At 38.6% G+C, this 17,698-nt stretch overlaps 1 protein-coding gene across 1 annotated transcript; it reads right to left on the minus strand.

Annotated features, from left to right (window-relative positions):
- Window positions 1–436: 436 nt before the first annotated feature.
- On the minus strand, window positions 437–17,218 carry LOC146139020 (multidrug resistance-associated protein 1-like). Its single transcript, XM_083391582.1, has 33 exons — window positions 16,068–17,218; window positions 13,955–14,083; window positions 13,570–13,707; window positions 13,298–13,402; window positions 12,666–12,727; window positions 12,415–12,543; window positions 12,064–12,124; window positions 11,684–11,829; window positions 10,787–10,964; window positions 10,457–10,618; window positions 9,709–9,867; window positions 9,477–9,614; window positions 9,249–9,395; window positions 9,099–9,183; window positions 8,912–8,978; window positions 8,714–8,840; window positions 8,309–8,542; window positions 8,020–8,187; window positions 7,500–7,686; window positions 7,176–7,329; window positions 6,931–7,021; window positions 6,785–6,871; window positions 6,596–6,725; window positions 6,387–6,541; window positions 5,852–6,007; window positions 5,557–5,756; window positions 5,372–5,498; window positions 4,296–4,397; window positions 4,072–4,218; window positions 3,371–3,529; window positions 3,146–3,312; window positions 2,709–2,903; window positions 437–2,602 (listed from the first exon to the last, which is right to left on the minus strand). Exons 1-33 carry the CDS (start codon window positions 16,284–16,286, stop codon window positions 2,494–2,496), a joined length of 4,620 nt encoding a protein of 1,539 aa, XP_083247708.1. The 5' UTR covers window positions 16,287–17,218; the 3' UTR covers window positions 437–2,493.
- Between the last annotated feature and the right edge of the window lie 480 nt (window positions 17,219–17,698).

Raw genomic sequence — 17,698 nt, forward strand, 5'->3', positions numbered from 1 at the left:
AAGCCCTTTCATGAATTAGCTGTAGTTTTGTCAATTTATACTTTTGGAATTTCCTTGGTTCAAAAGTTGTATGCTAGGGAATAAACAATTTACTTCAAAAACCAACATACTAAAAAGGAATAGCGGCTGACGTTATTATTGACTCGACCAGTGGTTCTCAACCTTTTTTCTTTCGTGGCCCATTTACCTTGCAAAAAAATTCTGTGGCCCAATAGTTTTATGAAAGAAAACTGTAAAATAGGTTTAGAACAAAACACAACAGAACATATTTCAAAACAGATTATTTATTCAACCGTGCATTTGTGAGATACTTGCGGCTATACAATAAATTTACATTCCTTTTTTATTCCTCCCCCCAAGACATTATTCCTGTAAAATTGAATATAGTGGCACAAATGAAACTAAATCCAGCTTTTTTAAATTGGTCTGTGGCCCACCTAAAATTCTTATGGCCCACCACTGAGCCATGGCCCACTGGTTGAGAACCGCTGGACTGGACCAGTGGTTCTTAACTGTTTCAGGTGTGCGGTAAAGTAAGAATAAAACAAATTGGCGTTACATTTTTTACAAAACATTACAATTATAACTTAACCCTTAATTACTTTTACTACACAACAGAAAATAAGTAAATTTACCACAATACCATAAAGTGTTAAACGAACATTCGTTCCCCGCACGCCTTCTTAGATAAGTATTTGTGACACGAAATCCTGCAAGTGTCGACAAACTTAAAATCTTTCGAGGGTCACAGTTTGACAATCCCCGAGTTTAAATAAATATAACATGACTAGCTTATTAGTGACACCAAGCGGGAGTTTTTAATGTTGGCTTCGTTTTTTTTCAAAGTTCGTCCAAAAGTAAAAACACAAGGGTAACATGAGTTCAAATACTAGTCTGAATTACTATTACTCTACAACAGTGGTTCCTAACCTTTGGTAACCCATCGAACCCCTATGTTAATCTGCAAGCCTTCGTCGAACCCCAAATTTTTGCCCAATATTCGTTTCTTCCTCCTAGCTGAAACTGGGCATATTCAAATTATAAACTTGCATTGATAAAGGTTAAATTGGCCAAACTTTCAATTTATAACGTTACATGACACCTTGGCACAAAAAAGAGTTTCGAATTTAACTTGAAAGAAGAGCATTTATGCTTCAGAGGACGTTCTCGCCTAACCCTTGAAACAGCTGCGTCGAACCCCAAGGGTTCGATCGAACCCTGGTTAAGAACCACTGCTCTACCACATGAACGTTTACCTAAAAAAACAATCGGAAATTACAAGATTTGGCTCCACAGAAACTTTATGGGACAAGAGATTCGAAATCCAGAAATTAATTATTACGTCAATAAATATTTCATAACAATCATTCGCTTAATAACCAGCTGGTAATATTTTTAAAACACATTTAAATTACCTACAAGTGACTGAACGAGGAAAAACGTGAGCAGAAAAGCACTATGTCAGGGGTCGGCAACTTTTTTCTAATCGCGTGCCGAAATAAAATCAGAAGAATCTCTGCGGGCCGCACAAAATGTGAACTAAGAATTGTGTTATTTTAATGTTAGAACAACTGTGAATCAGCGGCCTCGGATCGTTTTTGCACAAAGACGTGTTTAATTACCTGGAGGAAGTAAGGCGTTGGCGCAAAGCGGGAAAAACCGTTTGTTTTGTTTAAAATTTACACGCCGTCATCCACACTATGATATACTACTAATGAAAAGTGTAATAAAACTACTTTGAGGGAACACGGTAACATTTAATGTTAATCTAGCTAAGTATTTGTAAACATTTTGAAGTGAAGGCAGACCTGGCGAGCGCAGCGAGCGCGATTTTTCTGGGTATACCGGCATTTATTTTAAAATATATTGTTAAAAAACCCGAAATATATTGTTAAAAAAAATATGTCCAACATTTTGAATACGTTTTCCGTTTTTCCGTGACGCATTTGGCGGCCTTCCACGGCGCAAGGGCAATGAAGCGCTGATGTAGGTGAAGACACAGCATGAAAACGGAAACAAACCGGACGCAGAAAAATGATTGGCGCGAAGCGCGAAAATTTTTTGCACTTACGTATTTAAAATATTCCAAAAGTATGTGAAATAGACTCGTGTCCAATTTGTCAAAGAGGCGGCGGGCCGGATGAATTACATCGGCGGGCCGTAGGTTGCTGACCCCTGCACTATGTGGTAATTTAGGCAACAATTGCGAAACAAAATGGCATTTTAGGCGAATGATTTAAATTCAAAACATACGAACAAGAAACTTTCAAATTCAAGATCAAATAGAAAAAGTACAACTTCCGCATTTTGTGGAAATTGAAAGCGTTGTGTCGAAACAAATCAAATTAAACCGACCGGAAATGTAATTGCCTAACTTTTCTAATTAAATAAAAATGAGCGAAAGAAAAAAAGTAAAAAAGCTTTAAGCAAAGCGTAATAGCAAGTTAAAAAGCTGTTATTTAACATTCCAGGCAAGGCGTAAAAGCAGATGATTTAAGCAAGGCCAGCGTCTTTTGCCATCCCGTAAAACACTGATTTGCTGGCGAGTAAATCTGCTGGCGAGCCCATCTCGCAAATCTCACCGCAATCAAGAACCACAATCCTGGAACAAAACAACAACAAGCATTAATAAACACTGAAAGTACTCGCCTGAAGTATAACGAACTTGCAGGACAACACAGCAGTGACATTGTGCGATTAGCGCTGACCTGTTGTAATCCATGATTGTGTTGAGTCGGTGAGCGATCGTGATCACAGTCGACGTCATGAACTGATCCCTTATCGTCTTCTGGATGAGGTCGTCAGTTTTCATGTCGACAGCTGCCGTAGCTTCGTCGAGGACAAGTATCCTGGTTTTCCGCAGCAAGGCTCTGGCCAAGCAGATGAGCTGGCGCTGACCAACGCTGGAATAAACAAACAACATAATTCCACCCTGACTACTTATACAACACATGGAACGGTTGATGATGGCGACGCACTAACTACTGAAGAAAGTAGAAGTTTGTTGCGCATTGTTGTTGCCGACCACAACTCGAGGTAACTCGCTAAAACTCTCATACTACATCCAAGGCTATGACGTCACGGGAAGATGTTACTAGGTGAAAGGTCACATTAAAGCTAGACAAGTATTGTTTGGGGGATTCACCTCAGGTTTTCCCCTCCCTCGGAACAAATATGCTCGAGTTTTCCAGGAAGTGACGTCACGAAATCATCCAAGTGTGACAGCTGCAAGCTCCCCCAAACCTCGTCGTCAGAGTAGAGGTCAAAGGGGTCAAGGTTCATGCGCAGTGAACCGGAAAACAAAACAGGATCCTTGAAAGAACAACAAGTGTTGGTTGTGTGGATGGTCCCCGGGAAAAAGGTGGTTTACCTGTGGGATTATGGTGACCTTTGACCTGAGGTCATGGAGACCGATCTTGGCGACGTCTACGTCATCAATCACGATGGAACCGGAAGCGGGTTCAATCAAGCGGAACAGGGCAAGTGTGAGTGACGATTTTCCAGCTCCAGTTCGACCAACGACACCAACCTACAACAAAAAGCAACAACATATAAACGACGCCAACCTACAACAACAAGCAACAACATATAAACGACGCCAACCTACAACAACAAGCAACAACATATAAACGACGCCAACCTACAACAACAAGCAACAACATATAAACGACACCAACCTATGCAACAACAAGCAACAACATATAAACGACGCCAACCTACAACAACAAGCAACAACATATAAACGACGCCAACCTACAACAACAAGCAACAACATATAAACGACGCCAATCTACAACAACAAGCAACAACATATAAACGACGCCAACCTACAACAACAAGCAACAACATATAAACGACACCAACCTACAACGACAAGCAAACAGCGCTGTGCAGGGGTAAGTTGAATAAAATACAAAAACTGTTTTGCTGGTAGAAGTGACTGTTTCAGTGTCGCACGACTTGCAAGATTCTTTAATGATTTGCGACCATTTGTAATAAAACTATAATGGCCTACAACAAGTAACTTCTAGCACTTTATACAAATTGCGACCTTGAACTTTCGGACCTCACCTTCTCCCCTGGTTCTATGCTGCAGGATATATTGCGTAGCACCAGGTCCAGACCCTCCCTGTACCTCGTGCTGTACTTATCGAACTTTATCGCTCCTTTGTTCGGCCATTGTGACGTAGGTTTCGTATCCTTGACGTCATAAGGAGCCTAACAACAACAGAATTATGAACAATGCAAGTTTGTTCGGTTTAACAATTGCGCGTTTCCACTGTGACGTAACAAACCTCGCTGTCGATGTCAGCAAACTCCTTCTGACGCTCTACCGCCACCACGTGAATCTCGGTTTCACTCGTTTGACGAACCCACCAGTTCAAAGTTGAAGTTATCTGAAAAAATAAGGTCAAAGTTAAAGTTATCTGAAAAAAAAAAAGTTTTGAAGTACATAGAACTTTGAGTGCGTAGTTACGTGCGCAGGACATACGTTAAGTGCGTTGGACTTACGTTAAGTGCGCAGGACATACGTTAAGTGCGTTGGACTTACGTTGAGTGCGTAGTTACGTGCGCAGGACATACGTTAAGTGCGCAGGACTTACGTTAAGTGCGTAGTTACGTGCGCAGGACATACGTTAAGTGCGCAGGACTTACGTTAAGTGCGCAGGACATACGTTAAGTGCGCAGGACATACGTTAAATGCGTTGGACTTACGTGCGCAGGACATACGTTAAGTGCGCAGGACTTACGTTAAGTGCGCAGGACTTACGTTAAGTGCGCAGGACTTACTTTAAGTGCGCAAGACTTACGTTGAGTGCGTTGGACTTACGTTGAGGGCGTAGTTACGTACGTAGGCCTTACGTTGAGTGCGTAGGACATATGTTGAGTGCGCAGGACTCACGTTGAGCGCGTAGGACTTACGTTGAGTGCAGAATTACGTGCGTAGGACTTACTTTGAGTGCGTAGTTACATACGTAGGACTTACGTTGAGTGCGTAGTTACGTGCGTAGGACTTACGTTGAGTGCGTAGGACATATGTTGAGTGCGTAGGACTCACGTTGAGTGCGTAGGACTTACGTTGAGTGCAGAATTACGTGCGTAGGACTTACGTTGAGTGCGTAGTTACGTACGTAGGACTTACGTTGAGTGCGTAGGACTTACATTGAGCGCGTAGGACTTACGTTGAGCGCGTAGGACTTACGTTGAGCGCGTAGGACTTACTTTGGGTGCGTAGTTACGTGCGTAGGACTTACGTTGAGTGCGTAGGATTTACGTTAAGGGCGTAGTTACGTACGTAGGACTTACGTCGAGTACGTAGTTACGTACGTAGGACTTACGTTGATTGAGTAGTTACGTGCGTAGTACTTACGTTGAGTGCGTAGGACAAGGAAAGGCCTGCCAATGCTCCAGTGACGGTTCCTCGACCAAGAACAGCGAAAAGCGCCGCGAAAAAAACGATGGCGTTTCCGATGACGTCAAGACGAATGGCGAGCCATCTTGGGACAAAAAGCAAATGTGAGAATGTGATATTATTGTCACTCCAAGTATGTTTACCTGTTGGATACGATGTTAGGGTAGTAGCACTTCTGGTTGGTGTCAACTTTCTGCTCAGACTCACCAACAAACCGCCGCTGGTGGGCGTAAGCGCGCACTGTCGTCACGCCTGAGAGAGTCTCACTGAAGTGTGAATAGATCGGAGACCTCGTGACCGATTCAAGTCGCTTCAGTTGGCGCGAAGTTCGGACATAGAAGCGCTAAACAAAGTGATTCAATTTTGAGAAATTCAATAAGAGTTGTTTATTTTTGATTTAAGCACAGAAAGTAGTTGAAGAAATAAAGTTGATCTCACCTGAGCAACGAAGTAAAGAATCGCGACGGGGACAATCACAATCCCGAACTCGGGCGTCGAGTACATTATGACGACAATAATGCCGACAACTTGGAACATGCAACCGTTCCAACTGCGAAGCGACATGGGAAGCATTTCGTCCACTGTGTAGACGTCCTGCAACAAGTTGTAACTATCAAAGACCTGATGTTTACAACATTTACTAACTAATAAACCTTTAAAAAAACGCTTATAAACATTATGTATATACTGATAAGATGCACGATAATATCGGTTAGGGTTGAATAGGATACTCGATGGTCTATGCCAATTGCTAGTATCGGTATTCGTCCGATACTAGGGTTGTAGTATCGGTATTCGTCCGATACTAGGGTTGTAGTATCGGTGTCGATACAAAACCAAAGAAGGTAATCAACCCGCGGTTAGCAAACTATTAAATCTTGGAATTAAACAAGTAAATAGCGATTTGTCATATCTATGTCCAACTTATAGACTTGGAAACGTTTGTTGTTTGTTTATATAGAGAGCCCCTCACCTTTGAGAACCTGTTGACGATTCTTCCGATCGGAGTTGTATCGAAAAAGCTCACTGGAGCCTTGAGTATGTTGGAGAGCATCTTGTAATGGAGGATCTTCGCTGCGTGCAAGCATCCGATGAACAGGATGAACACGTCCATGCATATGAACAACGCTGCAACAATAACACCATTATCGTGTGTACAAACGCAGTGTGACGTCACAATACCTTGCGCGGCGCCGAGAGCTCCGTAGACGCCGAGTCTGTAGTCGGTCTGAGCACGTGATTCGTTAACGGGGAGTGAGTCAGCATCTTCCGACCAATCACTGAGCCACAAACTCGCGCCAATCACCGACACCTAAACAAGCAGCAGTGTTGCGTCACACAGTGACGTCATGTATATAAGTGACGTCATACCTGGTATAGGCCTTCGGTGGAGAAGATAGCGAAGCACATGAGAAGTCCGACAGCTTTCATGTAGATCCAGAAAACACCGAACTTAACCTGCGGGAAATACCCTTGCGTTACGTAACATACATGTTATGACGTCACCATTTACTCACCGACCCTTCTTGGATGCTTTCCTTCTCAGTAAGTTTACCTTTGACGTCAGCAACCGCCTTCGGGGATCCACCTTTCCTCTTCGAACTTACCCTGGAAAGATAATTGTGCAATTGAAACTAAGACAACTGAAACACGATTGTGGCTAACTAAATAAAAACACAATAACATCGCGTCACTGTCAACAAACTATTGAAACCTGTCACTTACAACCAACAATCAACAACCGCTAGAAATAATATTTTACCTCGAATGGCGTAATCTAATACTGTTCCTGTGCTCTTGTCTTATGACGTCATCATCAGGAGAAAAGTTTTTGTCGAATTCGCTGACGTCATCAGCATTGTCGGGGACAGATTCAAGGTCATTTAGCGACACGTCATCAACAACACCGCTCGAAGCTGAAAATAACAATGTTCCGGTAATAGTGGCATTATAATCTGTAGCAGGGGTTGTATAATATAATGTAAATTCATCAACAGAGTGAACAACGAATGCTGTTTAATCGTTAGTTTTAACGATGGAAATAATCGTTCATTAAAGTAACTACTAATATATACTTAACACTTACTCTCATCGGATTCGTCGTCGCTCTCATCCTGTTTAGTGGCGTATTCTTCCAAAAACTTCGCGAAATCTTTGCCCTGGGCCAGAAGTTCCTGGTAGTTCCCCTCTTCCGTGATTCGCCCTTTATCCAGGACGATTATTCTGTCCACGTGAGGGAGGTAGCGGACCCCGTGGGTCACGAGGATTCGAGTCTGAAGATGTAAATAAATACTTTGTTGCGTTCGTTTAAAAAAATAAAAACCCATGAGATTCGACAAAATCAACAATTTCGTCTTTTTTCCGATTTTTTAGCAATAAGTTTTGCAATCAGTGTTAGATCTACTAAAGATATAACCACTGATGATGGCATTAGTTATTGTACAAACAAGGAAATGTGTGATTTTGTTTTAAACAATAATAAAAAGGTTAAAAAAGTGTTAAAGCGCCATCAAAATCATTACTTTTAGTTTTGACCTTTATTTAAGTTCCCCGTAAGCTCTTCCCACTCTAGTCAGCCCATTGTTTGTCATAGTGACGTCACAAACCTTATCCCTGAGCATCCCTTGTCTCCCGATGAGCTTCTCGAATATATGTTTCCCGATGTGTGAGTCGACAGCTGACAGCGGGTCGTCGAGTAAGTAGAGGTCCGATTGTGAGAAGACTGCTCGGGCCAAAGAAACCCGCTGCTTTTGACCCCCGCTCAAGTTTATGCCCTGTGACGTAATACTGTTGTATTACGAGGTTAGTGTGACGTAACACTTGCGTATTACGAGGTTCGTGTGACGTAACACTAGTGTATTACGAGGTTAGTGTGACGTAACACTAGCGCATTACCTTTTCACCGATTTCAGTTTGATCTCCAGCATCTAGTATTTCCAAATCTTTTTCGAGCGCAGTTGCTTTGATGACTTCCTTGTAGAAGTCCTTGGAACTTCTCGGCTCCCACTTCGCCGTCGAGAATGACGTAGTAATGACGTCATCGTCATTTAGACTCTTGCCGAAGAGGATGTTGTTTTGTAGAGTTGCGTTTTGTATCCAGGCTTGCTGGGGAACGTAGGCCACAGAACCCTGAAGTAAAATTATCATGGAGGACATAAAAGAGCGGCTTAAGTGGGATTCCAACACACAACCGTGGGAATATGTGACCGCTGGTCTACCGACTAACCTATCTAAAACCGTAACGAAAGCATCACCTCATTGTACAAAGCGCCAGCACCACACAATACAACAAGGACTTACTTTGACTCCGACATACCCCTTCTTCTTTTCCATTTCTCCAAGTATGGCGGAAATAAGCGAAGATTTTCCAGAACCGACATGTCCGACCACAGCCACCAACTCACCTGGCTTCACCCGCAGGTTGATGCTGAAACAAACCAACAAATATTGTAGCTCACGTTGGTACATCTTAAACTCCAACCAGGAATACAAACTTACTCTGACAGAATATTTTCTGAAGTTTTGTCCCAAGCAAAAGTTCCATTTTTAACAACAACTTGCTCATCTGAATAAAAACAGGTTTATTTTACTTCACAGTGTTCTATTGTAAATCTTCTGTCCCTAATATAAATTTCTCTTTAACAGGATATGAACAAACGTGCAAAGCTCCCCCGAAGCAACTCACCAATGTCTGGGTTTCTGTCGACTGACTCTGGATCGATTTCTGAGCTGACGAGAAACTTGGTCATTCGTTTCACTGAAACCTGAGCCTGAACAAACATTATCATTAACATCAAGCCTGTAAGACTGACGTCATAACTATGACATCACAAACCTGTGTGACTGACGTAATCATCGCTGGGATCATGACGAGAGGAAATCTTAGGATGTTGAAAAGTGAGAGAGAAACAAAAGCAGTTTCCGAGTCGAGGACGTGGTTCTCATCTATCACGAGGTAGACACCAAATGATGTGAGGGAAACCTTAGGTACAAAGTCAACATTGTGAGGGAAACCTTAAGACAAGTTTAACAACTCACAACATATTAATTGATATTTACTCACGATGAAAGGTGTACAGTTCCACAGGAAAGATGTTATTGCCCTCAAATAAGCGATTTTCTTGGATATTCTAAGTTCTTTGCTGCGAATATCAAGAACCTGTTTCTCAAACGAAGGCTCCCAAGCGTAAAGTTTCAAAACCTGAAAGTAGTAGGTTTATTGAACAACTAACACATTGAAATGTTTGTTGAAATGTTAAACACAGGAACAATAGTTGATGTGTTTTGTTGCAAACCTTGATCCCGCTGAGAATCTCGTTCATGAGTTTAATCCTCTGGTCTTTGAACTTCATGTTTTCCATGGAAAGCCTCCTCATACGTTTGATGATGACTCCATTTAATGGAATCATTATAATCATGACTGCCAAGCCAGCAAGCACGGCATAATCAAGGATCTAACATGAAAAATAGAAATAAAAAGCTCGTACTTAAAAAGAGCTTTCGTGTTTTACAGAAATATTTTGTTTCCCCGAAAATGTTTTTGAAGTCTACAGAATATTAATACAGATTCGTTTTGGTGTAAAAATACCAGGAATTTAGTTGACAAAATTGAGATAATAAGCACAATAACTTGAAAATATAGATCAAAACCTGTAAAATGCAGACCAAGCCTCAATATCCGTATTTTTTTCAACATCTGAGAAACGTGGTTAAGCGTTCTGCTATCGTCGACCTACATTCTTATCACCGCATGTTAATACTAGAGTTAAGCGAGATAATGATGTTTACCGCTGGTTCTGTCTTCTACCTCAGTAGTATATGTACACTTGTACAGTGAACCATTTCTCTTTACACCAGATTGAAAAAGAACAAATAAAGATTTATTTGAAACGTTCAAAATGCTTCCTATTTCTGTATGGGATTTGATATTCATTCCACGACTAACTACAACCTCCAGCCATTATGGTCCAACATTTAAAACTAGTTGAAAGTTCTGTGTATTTGAAGCCATAACATCTTAAAAAAGGTATTTCAGTATTTTACCTGCCACAAGAAAACGACAGCAATGATGATCTGTAGTGGTCCGGACCATAGAATGTGAATATAGCTCATGAGGTCCATGAATCGTTGTGCATCAGTGGACATTAGGTTGACGATCTCACCGACCGTTGATTCTTGGCGAGCGGAGTTCGATATTCGGAGCGACTGCAAATATGGGGTTAAACAATTCAACAAACATTGGGTTAAACAATTAAACAATGTTTGTATAAACATTTCATGGAAGGAACATTATTACAGAATACGAGGTTTATCGCCTTAATATCAACTATTGCAATCCAACGTTCACACCTACAAAATAATCTACAAATTCACCTTGTGGTAAATAATAGAAATCACGACAGTTCTGATTTTCATTCCAATCAAGTAACACCGATGGAAGTATTGTTGCAACATAATGGCTTGAACAATGGCGACAATATACATCGAAGCCGCGTAAAAATAACCGCGCCATAGGGGAATCCCCAAATCCTCAGTAAAACCAATCATCAATCTGTGGGTTAAAGGTCAAAATATAGGTGAAAGGTCAAAATGTAGGTGAAAGGTCAAAATGTAGGTGAAAGGTCAATATTATGACTTTGTCTAATGTTATTACTGTTTTACCAAATACAGTTTAGAAATATTTAAATGCAATTTTAGTTGTGGGGACTGGGGAGTTCATAAAATGCCAGTGTTGTAATGACTTAAGTCAATGACTTGACTTAAGTGCACTTAAGTCACTGTTTTTAAACGACTTGACTTGACTTAAGTCTTTTGGGCAAAAATACTTGACTTGGCTTAAGTCTTTCGGACAAATGACTTGACTTGGCTTAAGTTTTCTCAACAAATGACTTGGGTTGAAATAAAGCGTTTCTAAGTATTTTTTTTATAAAATTGAGCTATTTGTCCAAATTTTTGCACAAAAAGCAAATTGCTTGCTGTATGTTCCGTTTTCCTTATTTTTTAGTTCAGTTATTGTTCATATTCATGCGAGTTTAAAAATTCTAATAGTTTAACGTTTTATTTTTATGACGAGGACAAGACTTGAAGTTGACTTGCTCTAATTATGACTTGACTGGGACTTGACTTGTTATTTATTCAAAAAGACTTGACTTGGAGTTAAGTTGTTTTACAAATAACTTGACTGGGACTTAAGTCAGTTTAAAATGACTTGTTTACAACACTGTAAAATGCCAATAACCAAGCAATCTTAAGTGAGCAAGTTGAACTCACGAAAGCAGCAGAGGGGAAACAAACTGGATGAGGTCGTTGCAAAGTTTGAACAGAGCTGAAACGAGGAAAGTCTTCCAGAATTTCTTCCCCAGAGCTTTGACCAGGGAAGGTCTGTAAGGAGCTTTCATGTAATCAAGCTCCTCACTCTGCGAAAAATAATTCAAACTTATATGAACTGTTTCTACCAGGCAAAGTAATATTAAAAAAACAACTCCTCTGGTAAAAACGTTGGTTAAGAATTACAATTACCAGAGGAGCTATTTATGTTAATATAACTCAAACTTGCAGAATGTCCTTGATATTATTAGTGTTAATTCACAAATATGCTTCACTGCCACAAAAGCAAACAAAGTTGTAACACAAGGTAAATATTAACGCACCAAATCTTTATCCAGTGTTCGGTTGATGTAAACTTCTTTCGCTTCCTTCTCCATGGATTTTCTGTTAAGCATGTTTAATACCAGAAAACACGTTTTGGGAATTTATCATAACTGAGCATTAAAAGTAAAAATTTAGTAAAACAATAAAAATATTTTACCACATAAAAATGAATGTGATTCTTAACATATACATAAAAAAGAGAAACAAATTATTCAGTATTTTATCGGCCATTTAATAGTGTAATGGTGAAGTCATTTTTACGGTAGTTCTGGGCTTCAGGCTAAATTATTATTTAAACAACTCAGAATACTTATAGCTAAACACCAAACAACATTATATTTTATTTTCACCTGCTTTTTTCCATCTCTTGCTCCCACAAGTGGTGGAACTCTGGTGACACCTGGTGGCTTTGATCGCTGATGTTGAGATCCCAGAGCTCATCCATCGTTAGCGGGTGTTTGTAGCCGAGCACAATTAATCTGCAGGAAAGTAGTCACGTGAACTACACTCCAAACCCTAGTATACACATATTTGGGTATATATATATATGGATTTGAATGGGTGTTGTGCTCCGCGTCACAGAACAATTTTAGCAACTTACGGATTAAACCACCAGAAGAATATTTTGTTCAGGAAAGAACTAAACTTCTCCGGACAAAGTTTCTGCAAAAAAAAAGAACTCAATCTGATAATCATGATGGAGTAAAATAAATAACGTAAAAATGTCAAAGTTGTGCCACTAAACTTGAAGAACAGTGGTGAAATTAAACCATGGTAAAGGGAGTTAATCCCAAAATAACCTCTGCATTTTTTTACGGAATATACAAAGCAATATTTTTGTTCAAATAACATAATGCTAACCGATCAGTTTGCTTCGCTGTAAAGGAAAGTTGTCATTAGGAGTCTCAATAATTCTCTGTTTCTTTATAGTTACCACCTGTCAGCAGGTGTAGAAATATTTTTCAAAAAATAAGATATTATATGGGAAAAAATATGGTTGAAAAATGTAATGCGATTCACCAAAATCCTGTCATCATGAAATGCAAATATTGTTTAACACAACTGAAGTTACCCTAGGATAAAAACACTTTTTATTGGAATTAAAGTGTGTTGATATAATTTGTCTCTGAAAAAACTTAGGCTAGGTGAAACTTTAACTTGTACAATGCTTTAATATTGTTATTATTCACACTATTAAATTATACAACCACAAATGTTGAATAAATTCCTAACCGGTAATTTTTCTTTGGCCTCGGCCCAACAATTGAGAAAAACAATCATAAGAAGAAATCCAAAGTAAATGCAGTGGGTCACAAAGTTGAAAGTGTCATGTTTTACCTGGAAACATTAATGATAAAGTTTTAAATTAAATAAATCAGCAAATTTGTTTTCTTTAATATAAGTTTAATTTTTCACATTTAATTTAGACAGGTTTAAATCATGTTGCAAAACATATAAAAATCCACAGCAGATTCATTTCAAATAAATGTCAATAAAATACTTACTGGGTCAGAGAAGTTTCTTATTTGCTCGGTTAAAGGAATTATTGCGCATAAAAGCAGAAGCAGCCAGTAGAGAAAGAGGATTCCGCTTGAAACTTCTCCATGTTTTTGTGAAGCAATCAGCATTACAACAGCTAACACCTGGAACGAATATAAACACTTTAGTGGTAATTGTGGAATGAACGTTTCTCATGCAACTAAAATTGTTAATCTAAAAAGAAAAAAAACAATGACTATCTTGCCCTAAAGAAAAAGTACTGTTAATTAAATCTAATTTTCAATAAAACCTTCATGATATTTTTTAATAATAAACCAAATTCATTTAGTTGAATAAGTATTTTTCAATATTTAATTTAAATCACAGCATTGACTTAAAGCATGGATTTACCGATGTAATTGCAATAATTGCCGGTGAAACATAGTCGCCTGGATTTAATGAGATTCCAAACTGGTCAAGTCTGTAGAGTGGGTAGCTCATTTGCGCCAAACTTAGCACAACAACCAGCGATGACATCACCTAAGCAATAAAACATTGATGACATCACCTAAGCAATAAAACATTGATGACATCACCTAAGCAGTAAAACATTGATGACATCACCTAAGTCAGGGATGTCCAACCTTTTAGCAGAATGGGCCGCATTGCCACTTTAGAAATTTTGATGAGCCGCCAAACCTCTCAAACTAAAGGGGTGACGTCATAAGTTATGTCATATCGTGACGTCTTAAAAAATAACTTATCTTATAAACACCCGCTCTTCCAGAGTGAACTTATGCGCGAATATGCAAGTAATCTCGACCTTATTTATTAGTTTTATTATGGCGAAGCGCAAAAGTTTGAGTTTTTACATGTTTGGGCTGATACATTTCCTCAAAATGGTCCTCAAAAAACACACATTTAGAAAAACACACATCTTGCTTAGCAATGATGGGTGCACAAAGTGTTCGATGGATGTTGAAATGCGACATTAGACTCGATTATAGTTTCATAAAAATATAAGATGAAGCCTTCATCAAATACTGCGCGTTCTACACCTTTTGGTGATAGTCAAAACAATTGTTTTTAATAAAGGCTACTGAAAGTGACAATAAGTGCTGGGCCGCACGTAAATATCAGGCGGTCCGCAATGCGTCCCCCGGGCCGCAGGTTGGACATCCCTGACCTAAGTAATAAAACATTGATGACATCACCTAAGCCAGTGGTTCTCAACCTTTTTTTCACCGCGTACCACCTCGAGGTTCTATAATCTTATTGCGTATCGAATAACTCAACTTTACTCAAAATGTATATAGGATTATTAACAGGGGCGGATTAGTTAATTAGTTAGCCCGGAAAAAAATTTTTTTTTTTTTGCGAAACAAATTCGACCAACTCTCGAAAAAGTGTCCCTTTTTGTAACTTTACAAGGGACACCGGTAGTCAAGTTTTGTGATTCTTTGTTATTTTTCTATGATGTCATAAAAGCAATTTGCATAGGTGTTCCAGAAAGATAATAATTCCTATCAATCATTACAATGAATGTATAGTTTATTACAATAGAACAAAAAATGTTTAACATTTTTGTTAAACTGTAATTTTAGTTAAAAACATACTGACTGCGTACCACCCAAAATGACTTCATATACCACTAGTGGTACACGTACCACAGGTTGAGAACCACTGACCTAAGCAATAAAACATTGATGACATCACCTAAGCAATAAAACATATTAGTACTTGAAGTTATAACTATGCCATCCACAATATTCACTATTCAGGCTTATTTACACTTTATTTAATTAAAAATTACATAAAAAAGTAGGATGTCAAACAACATTACATAAACAATAAACCATATTTTATATTGGGTAAAGAAAGAGCTTTAGATAAAATTAGGTTGTAACCAGGGCTGCGGAGTCGGACTCGGGACTCGAGGAGTCGGTTTGTTTTGCTGGAGTCGGACTCAGGAATCGAGTAAGACCACGTAAAACTACCCGAGTCCTGAGTCCGAATTGCGCATGCGCAGTACCAAATTTTAAAAGTGATATGGCCGCCAACGGGAAATTGTAAAGGTGGAATAGCATTTGGCGGAATATTTTTCAACCATGTATTGTGAGTGAATGAATTATACGACAACCCTATAAGTCGATTGCTGAATGTCCACGTTATTTTAGTTAAGTAAATTGGCGGAACACAGGCTGTAGAGTAAGGGCCGGACTCGGGACTTGACAAAAATCGCACAGTTGACCGGAGTTGGACATGGGTTTATTTTTTGGCTGGAGTCGGACTTGGGTTATTTCTAACTGACTCCGCAGCCCTGGTTGTAAGTGATCAAACAAAAGTTTAGGGTCTGGTCAAGGTTTTACCAAAGCTGCAAATACGTTAAATTATAGCAGCATTGTAGGAACAATAGTGCTGACAAAGAAAATTTTACAACAATTTTTTTATTAGTAAGAAGTTTGAATTTTTTAACCATTATAGTTAAAAAAATTGAATTTAATCCATTGCGAGTATAATTCACCAGTTTTGAGATGTAAAGTTTGGAGAGATTTAATGAAGTTTTTCCTGAGTTTTTGAGGGCAAGAAAGTGAAAAGGGGCCATGATCCAAAGAAGCGCACAAGGCACCCAGACCAGAATGATTTGTTGAAAGCATTGTGTGAAAGACGGATATTCTTCGTCTAATAATGACGCATTCTGTGAAAATAAGGAATTGTGAATTTGTGTAAAACATGGCTTCATGTTATTATTGAAAAATTCCAAACAAATGTTAATCAGAGTAAAACACAAGTGAATAAACAATCAGAAGTTTGGTAAAACCTTTTTTAATTATCAAAAACAATTAAATGTGGCAGCGAGCAATAAGAACGGAAATAACATCATCGTCACCATAAAATACATTTGTATAAGGTCGCTGGTAACAATATTTGGAGAATTGGGTTAGGGTAGATTAAGCAATATTATTTAAGAATAATAGTTGACCAAGCTAACGAAAACACTAACAGACACCCCAACCCAAATATTGTGCGTCGCTCTAATAATTGTTTTAACACAGTGGTAGGATTCTAGACCAGCGCCGAATGAGGAATAATACGTAATAATCTAAATTGGGCCTAAACCTGTCGGAATAAGACTTGCATGGGCAGATTAAAGTCCAAAGAACTTTTTCCTAACTCCAAACCCAACTTCATCACTGACCTCCATTAATTTCAACCTTCTAACCCAAGCATTGTCCGCCCCTAATACCAAACAGGGGTAAACAATCCGGTGGCGAAGCAGCAATGGTTCAAACAATTTTAGATATTATTCTGTTGTTGATTTTACGGCGTATTTGGTTTTATTAGGTCGTTGATCTTAAAACTATGGTATTATACAATATGCTGCTGTATATATTGTTGCTTTGTAAATGTTATTGTGTGTTTCCAAAAATTAAAACAACTATTTAAAATGTAGTATGACATGTAATTAACATTGAACTTAAAAAGTAAGGGGCATATTGGTTAAGTAATAAGCAACTTATATAAGCTATTGCTGCCAGGCATAATGTCAAGTTTGTAGAGCTCTTCTGGCAAATGTAATTTTAATAAGCAACTTGTTAAGGGACTGTTTAACAAGAAACGAACTTTACATCGTCTGTGACAAGAAACGTTGGAAACAAAACATTTAAACAAGCGCGTAAATCTATTACAAAAAGAGGTTAAAAAAAACCTTTTCAGACTATTTGTATCGCGTCCTGCTCTTTTTCATGTTGATAGGTGTTAAGATATAAAAAAAGTACCGGAATAATCAAAAAATGAGCGAAAATTAAAATGATTTTAAAATAAAACTTTATTTTTTGGGGCTTTCCCTTGTGTGCAACTCAACCAAATATTTTTTGTATCGAAAAGCAAAGTTCTCTGTTCTCAACTTTTTTACTAAAATTAATTCACAAAACAGTGTACGTAGTGATTTCGTTTAATAAGAATTCTATGCTTATTATAATAGCATTGCATTAAGATATCGTTTGGTTGTAGTTAGATAAGTGCCACCTAAAACGCACAATAAGACCAACAAAGCAACAATATATAAAGTAGGACAACCTATAGCACCATAGTATTAAGACCAGTGACATAATAAAGCCAAATACACAGTTTATCCACGACAGAATAAGAACT

The sequence above is a fragment of the Ascidiella aspersa genome, chromosome 6, assembly GCF_963924565.1.
Source record: "Ascidiella aspersa chromosome 6, kaAscAspe10.2, whole genome shotgun sequence".
Lineage (NCBI taxonomy): Eukaryota > Metazoa > Chordata > Ascidiacea > Phlebobranchia > Ascidiidae > Ascidiella > Ascidiella aspersa.